At 44.6% G+C, this 12,500-nt stretch overlaps 1 protein-coding gene across 2 annotated transcripts in view; it reads left to right on the top strand.

Moving 5' to 3' along the window:
- zmp:0000000660 (arf-GAP with Rho-GAP domain, ANK repeat and PH domain-containing protein 2) overlaps nt 1–12,500 on the top strand; it is a 97,496-nt gene that overhangs the window by 30,614 nt on the left and 54,382 nt on the right. For both annotated transcript variants that reach the window (XM_036551564.1, XM_036551563.1), the window contains exons 10-11: nt 4,374–4,480; nt 9,196–9,395. In XM_036551564.1, coding sequence (XP_036407457.1) covers nt 4,374–4,480; nt 9,196–9,395 — 307 coding nt within the window. The remainder of the gene's footprint in view (nt 1–4,373; nt 4,481–9,195; nt 9,396–12,500) is intronic.

Genomic DNA, 12,500 nt, shown 5'->3' with positions numbered 1-12,500 from the left:
CGGAGAGAGCCCTTTCTACAAACGTCTTCTCAAAAGACGGCTTATGGTATGGCAGTGACAGTGTAAGCAGTCTGTGGAAGCATAAGGTTGCGTGCGGCAAATATCCGTGTCACAGGCTCAGCTCAATGTTTGTCCTTTGCTATTTCCCTTCATCAACACAGCACTGAGCGCTTCCCCTGCGTAAAAAGTAAAAAAAAACTCCTCACAAATTGCCTGGTGACAGCATGTTTCAGGCCGGTGCTGGTTACGAAGCGAGGCAGAGGAAAGCGGGAATGTTGGTATTGTTTTAGTTAAGCGGTAAATCTCGGGCATAGCTAGCACGCCCATAGCGGTGAAGGCCCGCGACGGGGAGAGAGAGAGAGAGAGAGAGAGAGGGTGATGAAGGGAAAACGGCTGCTCGGCAGAGTGTGTTATTTAATCTAACAAGATGAACGAGGTGCTGAAAATAAGCGTCAACTTTTTCTTCCCCCCCCCCCATCCCCCCCTTCCCTCCACTCCCACAGACAATAAGCCGTGCAGCCGAACGCAATTAAAGGTTGTTTCTCGGTGATGTCCCAAAAGTAAGGAAAGTCAAAGCAAACAAACAAACAAGCAGCGTGCGATACCCCGCGACAAATTCATCCGTCACAGCGCGGGCCCCTTTGCGCTCGTGATTCATCTTTCCCGGGCCCCGATTGGTGCTCCTCTGCGTGTTTAATGGACAGTGTCACAGTGAGTCTCCCGGGAACTCTGCGGGTCTGCTTGAGAGATTCCGCAGCGGCCGCATTCCAAAGCAACAGCGTTTTCAGTGGAGGTAGCTGTCTGCGGCAGGGAAGAGGGCCGGGACCAACAGAACACCTGCAGATATCAGTGGAACCAGCAGAGGGGCAGCAGCGCGTGTTTCATTACGCTCTGAGCATTTTATGCCTCGCGGTACGCTTAGTTACGTTAGGCTGCAGGTCTCCTGCTCACTTAATATTATTTGCTTCTGTTTCTTCCTCATTTGTCATTATTCTTTTTACATATTATTCATAATTACAATGAACATTCAGATCCACAAATGATCATTATTGTTATTATTAACACTGCTACCACTGCTGCTAATAGTAATAATAGTAATACAGCTTGCAGGGACCGGGGTCGGGATGGGAATGTCCTATCAGGTTCCCTAACGACATGTTGTGATTGCAGCAGCTGTGTGTTCTGAGAGGTGAGCAGGTTGTTGGGCTCACAGAAGACAAGAGCCATTTATGCTCTTCATGTGTGAAGTGTGTCCGTCTTAATGGGCGTGGAAAGTAGGAAATCCAACATGAGATTGGACAGATACATGGAAGTGCTTTTTCATTACAGATTTTTGTTTTCATTTATGCAGCTTCCACAGTCATACCGAAAGACTTTGTGGTGGAAGATATAGTGAAATAATGCTCAAACCAAATGCTGTTCAGTCCATGGTGTTGCTGTTCTTTGAAGGTGTTCTTTCAAACACGCACGTTTGCTGACATGATGACATGCAGCTAACGCTGCACAAGGCTTCTCGTGACTGTATTAACAGCTGTCATGGTTCACAATTTAGTTTGATATGAATGTAAATGTGTACCTCAGTTACGTGGGCGCAGTTTCGTTGGGAGTCATTAAGTCATGCAGATTTTCGATACAGTTACCGCGGTAACAGTGGCTACTCATCGGAGGTGGTGATGCACCTGTCAGAGGATGTCACAAGTGACAAGGAAAATTAATAATGGCTCTGGAGTTCCATACCCAGATGCACCCATTTCATTTGATGTATGTGTTATGAGGGCTGCATGTGTAGTGTGTGTGCGTGTGTGTGTGTGCGTGCGCGCGTGTGTGTGTGCAGGTGAGTGCATGCGTGTGTGCATGCGTGTGTGTGTGTGTGTGTGTGTGTGTGTGTGTGTGTGTGAGTGAGTACGTGGGTTAGCTGGTAGATGGATATCACTCTTTCAGCAGTGATTTATGCTGTGGGTTTTATCATGACAAGCGCTGAGTGTGATTTTCCCCACACGGTGCTCTTGTAATCTGCAGTGATGAGGTAGGCAACAGGCCCTGACAGGACTCACTGTGGCACTGGTATGCGAATTGAGATTCCAGTTCATTTATGTGTGGAATTAAGTGCCCTGCTTTTAATTTAAACCCGGGCTGTTAGGCTGATGAGGACACAACTCAGCGGGAGATCAGAAAGGAGGGGGCAGATTCTGTGGGTTTCCAGGGATCTGGCGTGCATTACCCCCCACTGTGGCCCTACTCATTTAAACACCGCGGCTGCAGAGTGTCTGTCGTCCGCTAAATTATGAACAAGTGGATGACAACATGCCAATCATATCAGGATGCTCAGGTGCCAGATAAGACCTTTAAGTGCAGCTGGCAGCTTGCTGAGGACGTTTCCTCTGAGGAATTAATGTTTATAAAGTGTTGATGGGCCACAAAATTTTATAAAATAAAATGATTATGGCATTTGTTCCGAGGAATAACACTAAAATGGTGAACATACACATACACACACACACACACACACACACACACACACAAAACATACGGCACCTATATGTGTGTTTTCCTCCTCTGAAGTTTTATTTAGTTGCTTAATTTTTCCTCCTTGTGTAATTTCAAAATTCAATTTTGAACAATTTCACCATTTTTTTTTAACATAGCAACATATCATTGCTGTTATTATTTTATTTATTTATTTTTCACGGCGCTGCACCGTGTGGTGCTCTTGCCGTCCGACACAGAGAAATAATTGGACAGGGCAAGGGGGCCACGGAACATATCGGCGAGGTAACTAGCCGCGCGGCGCGACGCCCGCTAACAGCGTGTCGGTAATTGGCGGTGGGGAAGGTGGGCGGTCATTAGAAACCTGTCAGGCCCAGGCTCTCCATCCTCTGCACCTCTTATTCCTGCAAATTCGCCTCGCTGTCCCCCTGTGTCCGCAGCTTATCGAACTCAAAAAACAGCCCCCGACCCCCCCCCCCCCCCAGCCCAGAATCTACCGGAATAAAGCAACCCGCTCGCCGCTCTCCCTCATCTTATTCCACACTTGAAGGCCGATGAGAAGGGGTTTCTGTGCGCTCCCCTCATTAATATGTCCCCTTTGAGGAGCTGTAAGTGGGCAGTGATTGGCGGTGCACGGCACACTGTAATAGATAGGGGGAGAGGAATCTCCCGCTAGCCATGTTTATGTGTCTCTGTACCCTCTACACATGCCACACCATTCAGGTCAATTATGGCCCCTTTCATGAAGCTGCTTCTGTTTCTGAAGAAACGACCGCCACCTACACAGACTACACTCAAAGCCTTTTCATTGTCAATCAGATATACAGTACATGTGTATTTTTCTTAATATATTTTACAGCTTTGCTCTGTATAATTACTGTGAGTGTCACTGTGTTTCCTGGGATTGGATGTGGAACCGTCCCCTTGGGGTACTTGGGCTACATTTTCTTATGATAGATTCTATTGCTTAAATTTAATTGACTCTGCTGAATGCTTTTTTCCCAGTCTGTTCTCCAAATACAAATAGGTATTTTTCATAATGCATTACTCTCATTCTTGCAATGACTCCATGGCCTCACAGATTGTTGTTTGTAGATCTGGATGGCAGTACACCATAATCAATAAAAACAGGAATAAATAAATGAAAAATAATAGTAAAAAAACACATTTAGAAAGTTTAGAAAGAAACTTCCTAAAGGTCTGACAGTGATGGTGAAATGTAGTTTAAACTGATATGTTGTTAATGTACCTCGTAGAGGACTCTGCTTGCTCCTCCATTCAGATGAGGTAATGGTATGGGATCTAAAAACGATGTCTCATCCACACACCCCACCCCCAACATATATTAGATTTGTTTTCTATAATAATAACTGTAATGTAACCATGTCCCTTGGGAAATATACATGATTTCATTTTTAATTTGGTTTCTATATCATTTAAAATGTCCAATCTCAGTCTAATGTAGTGTGAAGGACACTATTCCCTAAGACAAATGATTTATTGATTGATTGACAGGTTGGTTGGTTGGTTGAACGATTTATGGATGGATGTACGGATGACTTAAGTGATTTGCTAATGGACTGAACCAGTTCACGTGTGGTGTTTAATCTGTTAATCTATTGTCCTTCCTTCTACCTCAGTATTGCTTACATGTCTGTTGCAGTCGCTTTGGCCAAAGCTCTTGACCGTGACACAGCTGCTGTCTTTACAGATGTGAATATGAAGTTTGAGCTGACCGTATAGGACTGCGGCCTAGTTTGGCCCGATTCTGGGCAGGGCAGTAGTGGAGATCGTCCCTAGGGGAGTCCACCCTTTGACCTGACTGAACATGACTGCATGTTAACCGCCTGACTCTGATGTCTCTGCTTTGTTTTTCGTCCCCGAAGGATTTTAAAGCTGGGCTCGCCATCACTGTCATCGATCTGACCGCCGCCCACGTCAAGGACGTGGAGCGGAAGTGCTTCGAGGTAAACACGCCCTTCAAGACCTTCAGGTGAGTGAGGCCTGCGTCTGGCTCTAACTCCGCTCTCTCAGGGGCGGAGGGATACGTTTTCCCGATGGGCAGTGCTCCTCCTCCTCGTTACTCTGGAAGGAGCCGCATTAGAACAGCTGGCCCAGATGGCCACTCACGGCCCGTGCACTTCAAAGCGCAGTGGTCTCTGTTTGATCCTGTTAATGCGGCATGTTATTGTTACTCTCATGTTTGTGATCAGGCTCCCCCTGCCGTAATTGCAAAGGTGCCATTACAAAGCCTGTCAGATGTTCCCCCCCAGTGGTCTCGCGCCTGGCTCAATCTCAGGTTCACGCATCTCACAGCAGATTGGAACTGAAGAAGCTGCTGTTCTGCATGACATTACATCACTCACAGCTAACTGATCAGCATAGTTTGCACCTTTTGGCAAATATCTGGCAACCGGATCACTTCCTTTGATTATGATGTCACAATGCACACAATCATAACTCCCCCAACCCTCCATCCACGTATGAATGAAGTGAGAATAATCATTTAATAAAACATTTTAATATGGCTGCAAGTGTATCACACCACAGAAGGATTAAATTACCAATGGTCAGGACACATGTAAGACGCTTACAGCACTGCTTTGTAAACTCTGACTTTGCGTTGGCACACTCTACCCAAGCTCTGTTTGAATGCGATCCTTGCTGTTTGGACTCATAATCATTTACATATCAACTGCAGGCTTTTTTCTGCTGGTCGTAGCTTTGTGCTTAGGGTCCAGTGTGCTCTATATAATATTAATATACTTTACACATATGTTCACAGCATACACTCCACACATGTACTCTGTAGATAACCCTTTTCTACGCGTGTGTGGTCTCCTTTTTAGCCTTCTACACATTTGAGCTCTGAATGGATCAGTAAGACACTCTCTTTTAGTGCAGAATGAGCCCTACAGACCTCACTGGGTCCAGTTTGGGTTATGTCATTAAATAACAGACCTCTACAGGCCTCTGGGATAGAGAGGGATTAAGGCAGCCAGGGTTCCTGGGAAGGTGCTATTCAGTCTCTTATAATTCAGCATATAATTGCTGGAATGCTGCTGAGAATTCCTTTCTCTAGAATTCATGAGTCATGACAGAGTCATGGCATTTATATCATTTAAAATGTTATTCATACCCGTGACTAAACGGGAACAAAAAATGTAACACTGTAAAAAATGAGCATTGGATGCCCTTACAGGATCATTTTTGATGCGTAAAGAAAGTGCAAACAAACACACACACTCTCTCTCTCTCACACACACACACACACTCATGCCTGCGTGTATCTGGTGCGATTTACGTGGTAACAGTGCGTGCTTTCTTAAAAACAGATCGTGTGACGAGAGGAACTGTAAAAGACTTGTGCTCTCGACTGCAGAAATGATTGCCTAACGAGGAAGGGAAGGGCTGATTACAAGTGAGAAACGGCTCCCTTCTCCTAGCGTTAGGCTATTCCGTAGCCCCTTGCAACCCCACCCCCCCACCCCCCATCCCTCCCCTACATTATACCCCCTTAGTCAGCCCGTGAAGGGAGGGCAGAATCGGCTGGACGATCGCTAATTATTGATTTTTATAACAATGGCACCGGGGCATTGCAGATGCGGGGCGATTTGGCAGAATCTTCGCCTCCCCCGTCAGCGCAGATGGGAGAGACAGAAGGCCGTTTTCTCACATTTTTGGCCTTAAACAGCGGTGATCAATAAAGCGTTTAAAAAGGAGCCGCTGACATCACCGACGTGCGCCATTGGACAGGAAGGGGCTCCGCTCGCTCTCGTTTTCGCACTGGCCTCGCCGCTACGCGTAAAGATTTCTGTTTCAAACTTCGTGTATTGAATCGATCTGTTTGTCTTTGCAATAACTGTTATGAGTTGCATTCCAGTCTCATAACAGACTGTTCATAATTGGAAATTTGTACCAAATTGAATATCTATAGAGCACTGGAATAAACTGGAGCCTGTTGTACATGGTGGCCATGGCTCAAATGCATTTAATCACCTACTGAAATGGTCTGGTTCATTTGGTGGTCATGGGCAGCTGCCCCTAACAAAGACAAAAGAAACTCCACTCTCCACTTATCTCTGTTTGTGTGAAATCAGGATCAAAAGGAAGGCTCTTGTGTTGTGGTAGATTTTTCATAATCACACTGTCAGCATGGACAGTATTATACTACCGCCTTGAAGGGTAACCAAGCTTGATATCATGGTTGTGTTTCCAACAAATGATAGATACCAGAGATGTATGTGCGCTGTAGTTCATTTCAAGTAACATATTTTAATGTTCCACCACAGACACTTGGTCCTGTACATTGACTTGATTGTGTTTCCAACAAATAGGATACTAGACAGTGATAAGTACTGTGGTTCTTGTCAAGTAATATACCTCACTGTTCTACCATAGACACTAGGTGGGCCCGTACATTGATTTGATTGTGTTTCCAACAAATAGGATACTAGACAGTGATAAGTACTGTGGTTCTTGTCAAGTAATATACCTCACTGTTCTACCATAGACACTAGGTGGGCCTGTACATTGATTTGATTGTGTTTCCAACAAATAGGATACTAGACAGTGATAAGTACTGTGGTTCTTGTCAAGTAATATACCTCACTGTTCTACCATAGACACTAGGTGGGCCTGTACATTGATTTGATTGTGTTTCCAACAAATAGGATACTAGACAGTGATAAGTACTGTGGTTCTTGTCAAGTAATATACCTCACTGTTCTACCATAGACACTAGGTGGGCCTGTACATTGATTTGAATGTTGTAACCTATTGCATATGTCATGTTTTTATCCTCTTCATGCTTGCATTACTTGACTACATTAGGGATGCTTAGTTCCAGCACATGTATATTGGCGATTAAGGCATAAGTTGATTTGAAATAAAAGTGACAGCAAACTAAAGGCTTAAAAAGATGGGTCAGTGAAATGAAGGGGCTACAGCCATTTACCTGAGCTTCAGCACACCTGCACACACAGGGCTTTAGTGTCAGTGCTGTACGCGGGTTCACCTGAGGGCAGGTTAGCGGATTTCTGAGTCTCAACACATAATTATAGAATTGCTACAGCAGTGCGTGGGTGCGGCCTCTGCTCCTGAAACGCGAAACTTTTGTGTTTCGGGTGAAATTGACGTATTGTAATTCTGCCTCTCAGAATCCCTGAGCCAGCGTGAGGCGTGATTGAAATGCGCTGATTGCTCTGCTGGGAGAGCAGAGAGGGTTTTTATAACAGTGAGACATCTGGCCGACGCATCGCCCACAGCCCGGGGCGGAGGAGACGCGGGAGGGCGGCCTTGGCTCGCAGACGCGCAACGGCCGCTCCAGCGGGCCATCGCCCGGGCACAGCGCCGCTCTCACCACCACGCTGACCTCCACCTGCAGCTCGCCACCCAGTGCGTTAAATGGCTCACACGTGCTCTATAGCTTATTGGCCAGTGCGTTAAATGGCTCACACGTGCTCTATAGCTCATTGGCCAGTGCGTTAAATGGCTCACACGTGCTCTGTAGCTCATTGGCCAGTGCGTTAAATGGCTCACACGTGCTCTATAGCTCATTGGCCAGTGCGTTAAATGGCTCACACGTGCTCTATAGCTTATTGGCCAGCGCGTTAAATGGCTCACACGTGCTCTATAGCTCATTGGCCAGTGCGTTAAATGGCTCACACGTGCTCTATAGCTCATTGGCCAGCGCGTTAAATGGCTCACACGTGCTCTATAGCTTATTGGCCAGTGCGTTAAATGGCTCACACGTGCTCTATAGCTCATTGGCCAGTGCGTTAAATGGCTCACACGTGCTCTGTAGCTCATTGGTCAGTGCGTTAAATGGTGCATACAAGCTGTGCAGCTCATTATCCAGTGTGTTAAATGGCATTTACAGACTGTGCTTCATCATAAAGTGTTACATGACACATACATGCTCTTTAGCTCATTGTCCAGCACGTAAAATTCTTGGTGTGTTAATTCTTTATAGGTGTGTTAAATGACAGAAAATCACTGATACTGTTACAAATCGTCATTCACTGATGTGTGGATGTATGGAGGCCTTGGGTTTTGTCTACACATTAAAGGTGTTAGCAAAGACCAAAACATCCAAAATTTTGCTTTGACACCTGGTTTGGATGCATGTTGGAGTTGGTCTGCAGAAACCTGGATGCAGCGAATCTCTCTGAGTTGGGACTGAGAGTAACAACCTGTAACACCTGCATGCAGGATGAAAGAGCACCTGGTGTAGTTTTATAAGCAGTTATAAGGCTTAGGAAAGACATAGATGGTGAAGGTGTCCGTTGCAATATGTTCATCTGTCAATGGGGGGTTCTCAGGAAATGATCTAATGTGTGAAGCATGGCTGAGTGAAATGTCACTGGTGCAGCAACATTCAATACTCAGTTTCATTGGCTGATAGACACCCGGTTTGTGGGCTTTGTGGTTTAAGAGTGTGGCTGGAGAGAAGCAAAAATGCTTTGTAAACACACACACACACACACACACACACACACACACACACACACACACACACACACACACACATACACACAGGCACATACACAAATACACATGCACACTACAAACACATTTACACACACACACACACACACACACACATGTCCTATGGTAAGTGAATTCTGCAAATTGTTCCCAGTGTTTAATTGGTCTCTAAAATCAAATCAATAACCAAGTTTAAAAAAAAAAAATCAATTGTTACAGCTTCACAGCAGAATCGGAAAGGGAGAAGGAGGAGTGGATTGAAGCAGTCCAGGAATCAATAGCCGAAACGCTCTCAGATTACGAAGTGGCCGAGAAGATCTGGTTCAGCGAATCCAATCGGATCTGCGCGGATTGCGGGGCGCCGCGACCCGAATGGGCTTCCATCAATCTGGGGGTCGTCATCTGTAAGAAGTGTGCAGGTAATAAAGACTATCCAAAACGCGCTCTCTCTCTCTCTCTCTCTGCGGTGGACGTTCCCCTCCCACACCCGGATGGCTGGCGGTGTGGGGAAAAAGATGCCTGCATCCCGAATATGGCCTGACGTGCGGGAAATCCCCCAGTGCGCTCCACAGCGCCCCCACTGGCAGAGTGTGGGGGGAAACACAGAACCCAGAATGGAAAAACGCACTTAGGCCTGCACTCAACATTTGGTCAAATTATGTTACTTTTACTCTATCCGAACACTGGTCAGAGTTCAGCAGTCACCAAAATTAATGAGAATTGTGTCTGCATTGGATGTCTGCATTGGACAAAATGTACACACAAAAATCTCTGCATTTAATTGTTATTGAAAATTCGTGTTAATTGAATTGAATTTTAACTTGATTTTTTTTGTTAAGACACATATACAAAGTGTGATTAATTGTGGGCTGGGGAGTGAACCAAACCTGCCATATAATAATGGCAAAAATGTGACGTGTGGATTAGTCCACTGAAAGAAACTTAAGTGCCAAACCCACCATGCCTTCTGCGTTCATAAGCCCAGACCCTCCACAGTGTGTGTGTGTGTGTGCGTGTGTGTGTGTGTGTGAGAGAGAGAGAGAGAGAGAGAGAGAGAGAGAGAGAGAGAGAGAGAGAGAGAGAGAGAGAGAGAGAGAGAGAATGCGAGTATGTGTATGTGTGTCTATGTGTGACAACGTGTGTGTGTGCATATGCAAGTTTTATTTATTTCCTCACTTATCCAGGGCAGCCTCCATAGCCACCATTTCAAACAAAATCCAGGCCTGAAGCAGGATATTTACTGCAGCGATTCAGGTTAAGTACTACGCTCCAGGGACAACAGTCATGCCCCACCTGCAGCCTCTGACCAGCTCCTTAACTACACCACAATGCTACCTGGTTATGCAAGTGTGTGTGTGTGTGTGTGTGTGAGGTCTCTCCTCATAGATGTAATCCTCAAAGAGCATTATAACTTTTTTAATCACAGAGATCTGTCCTCACAGAGAGTTAGAGCTATCCCCTCACAGAGATCTGTCCTCACAGAGAGTTAGAGCTATCCCCTCAAAGAGCTCTGTCCTCACAGAGGGTTAGAGTTATCCCCTCACAGAGCTTGCTTCCTCACACAGTCCTGATCCTCTGCTACTCTCCTGTCAATGCCACACTAGTCCCAGGGAAGCCAGCTTTCCCTCGCTGTTTTTTTCTTGTAAACAGTAAATTCCAGTCAAAATGTCACCACCATATTCCCCTGCTGTCTTGAGACAGAGGTGTAGCTGCTCAGCATGTACCCAGAATTCAGACACCCTGTTTTTTAAAGGGATAAACTGCATGTTTATTTTATTTGAGTGGTCTTTATGTCAAAGGACTACTTTTTCTGTTCTTTTGTGCTAGAAGTCACTCTGGGTAAGAGCATCTGATAAAAGGTAATGCAATGTAAAAAAGAAAGAAAAGCCCTGGAAGTATTTGCATTGCTATATGAGTTTTGACAGATTTGATAAAAAATGTTCTTTTGTTTATTCATGCATTTATTTATTGATAGCTATCTATTTTCGGAGACCTTTCGACCACCTAATTAATTTCGTTTCTAGAAATGTGTAATATTACTACTGAAGACATGAAACCAGTCCGCAGTTAAGTCTAATGAATAGCCGATTCTCGGACAAGACTCCCGTTTCATATTAGATTGTCCATTTATGAATATCAGTGTTGGAAATTGTTTTAATTAGGGTGCCAGTGTCACAGACTATAAAGAAACGTGGTGAAAGAGATACAGGGAATCTCTAATGAGAGTGCTAATGATTAAATGATTCCAGGTTGTCTTTCTTCTTTTAATGGTGGAATGAACAGACTGGTAATGGAGGTTATGCAAGAAGAATATTAATAGTTTTCACTCTTTTTCATTTTTTGAGTCGGTGCTGCTTTAATAGTGTTTAAGTTTTATTATTATTTTTTAACAATATTTCTCATCCAGAAATGGCTTCCCACAGCCATTTGTTCTTAGACATCCCACACATCCTCTTCAATATTACATGTGCTAAAGGAGGCTGTTAGTTTCTGATCTCCCGAGTATCCAACTTCAGATACATCTGCCCCCAGCCCTCCAATTTCAAAAAGCACTACTGACAGAGTGAGACACACACACACACACACACACACACACACAGACACACAGATATGTGTGTGTGTGTGTGTGTGTGTGTGTGTGTGTGTCAGACTGGCTCTCCGCACATGTAATTGCATTAAGTCCTTAAATCAAACACGGCGCAGGGAGACATTCCTCTAGTGTGGGCACCGGTTGCCATGGAAACCCCTGAAAGCAGCCGTCTGTGCTGAGAAGAGAGAGCGCTCTAATGAATGCCGGTGTGGAAGGTAGCAAGGTGTTTAAATGCATTAAAGAACTCATTCAGGAACTTTTAATTGCTCCTAAACTGTTTTCTTTTAACATGCTAATGAAACGGAAGTCTGGGACCAAATCTGTTGCTTTGCACAGCCTGTCCAGTTTTTTTTAATGGAAATTCAACAAAAACAAAATAAAAGATCATTAAAGATGAAAAAAAAATCTTTTACTCCATCAGCGTAGTCATCCTTTCTCTCCACCACGTGTTTCTGATGTGGTTCTGATGACATCAAAGCGCTCACTTTGGTATTTTTCACAGTAATGTTACCTAGCTTTCCGGCAGCGGAGGTTTGCGTGTCTAATGGTCTATAATCAGCATTCTATTTCTGTACATGATTAGTGTGTTAATAACCTAATGTGTTAAGCCTTACCTTAATGTAATTCACATCACTCAATTTCACCAATTACAGGGAAGGCCCTTTTGAGCAAACTGAACGTCCTAACATTCTCTTTTTGGTTAAATATATCAAGTGAGTTACACAGAGGCTACACAGGCAATGAAACCACAAGCGTTTTTATCAGTCCAAGAGTGTTTCCATTGTTCTCACAAAGAGAGGACAATATACCCACAAAATATTTGACTGATGGACTTTTCAGTCATAGTTGTAATGACTTAATAGCATATGGGGCGTATTGACTATTGCTTGCTCATATCTTGCTCTATAATTAATCTATAGAATTCAGAAGGTTA

This window comes from Megalops cyprinoides, chromosome 18 (genome assembly GCF_013368585.1).
Source record: "Megalops cyprinoides isolate fMegCyp1 chromosome 18, fMegCyp1.pri, whole genome shotgun sequence".
In the NCBI taxonomy this organism is placed as follows: domain Eukaryota; kingdom Metazoa; phylum Chordata; class Actinopteri; order Elopiformes; family Megalopidae; genus Megalops; species Megalops cyprinoides.
The sequence above is the reverse complement of the archived record's forward strand: the minus strand, read 5'-3'. Positions and strand labels throughout refer to the sequence as shown.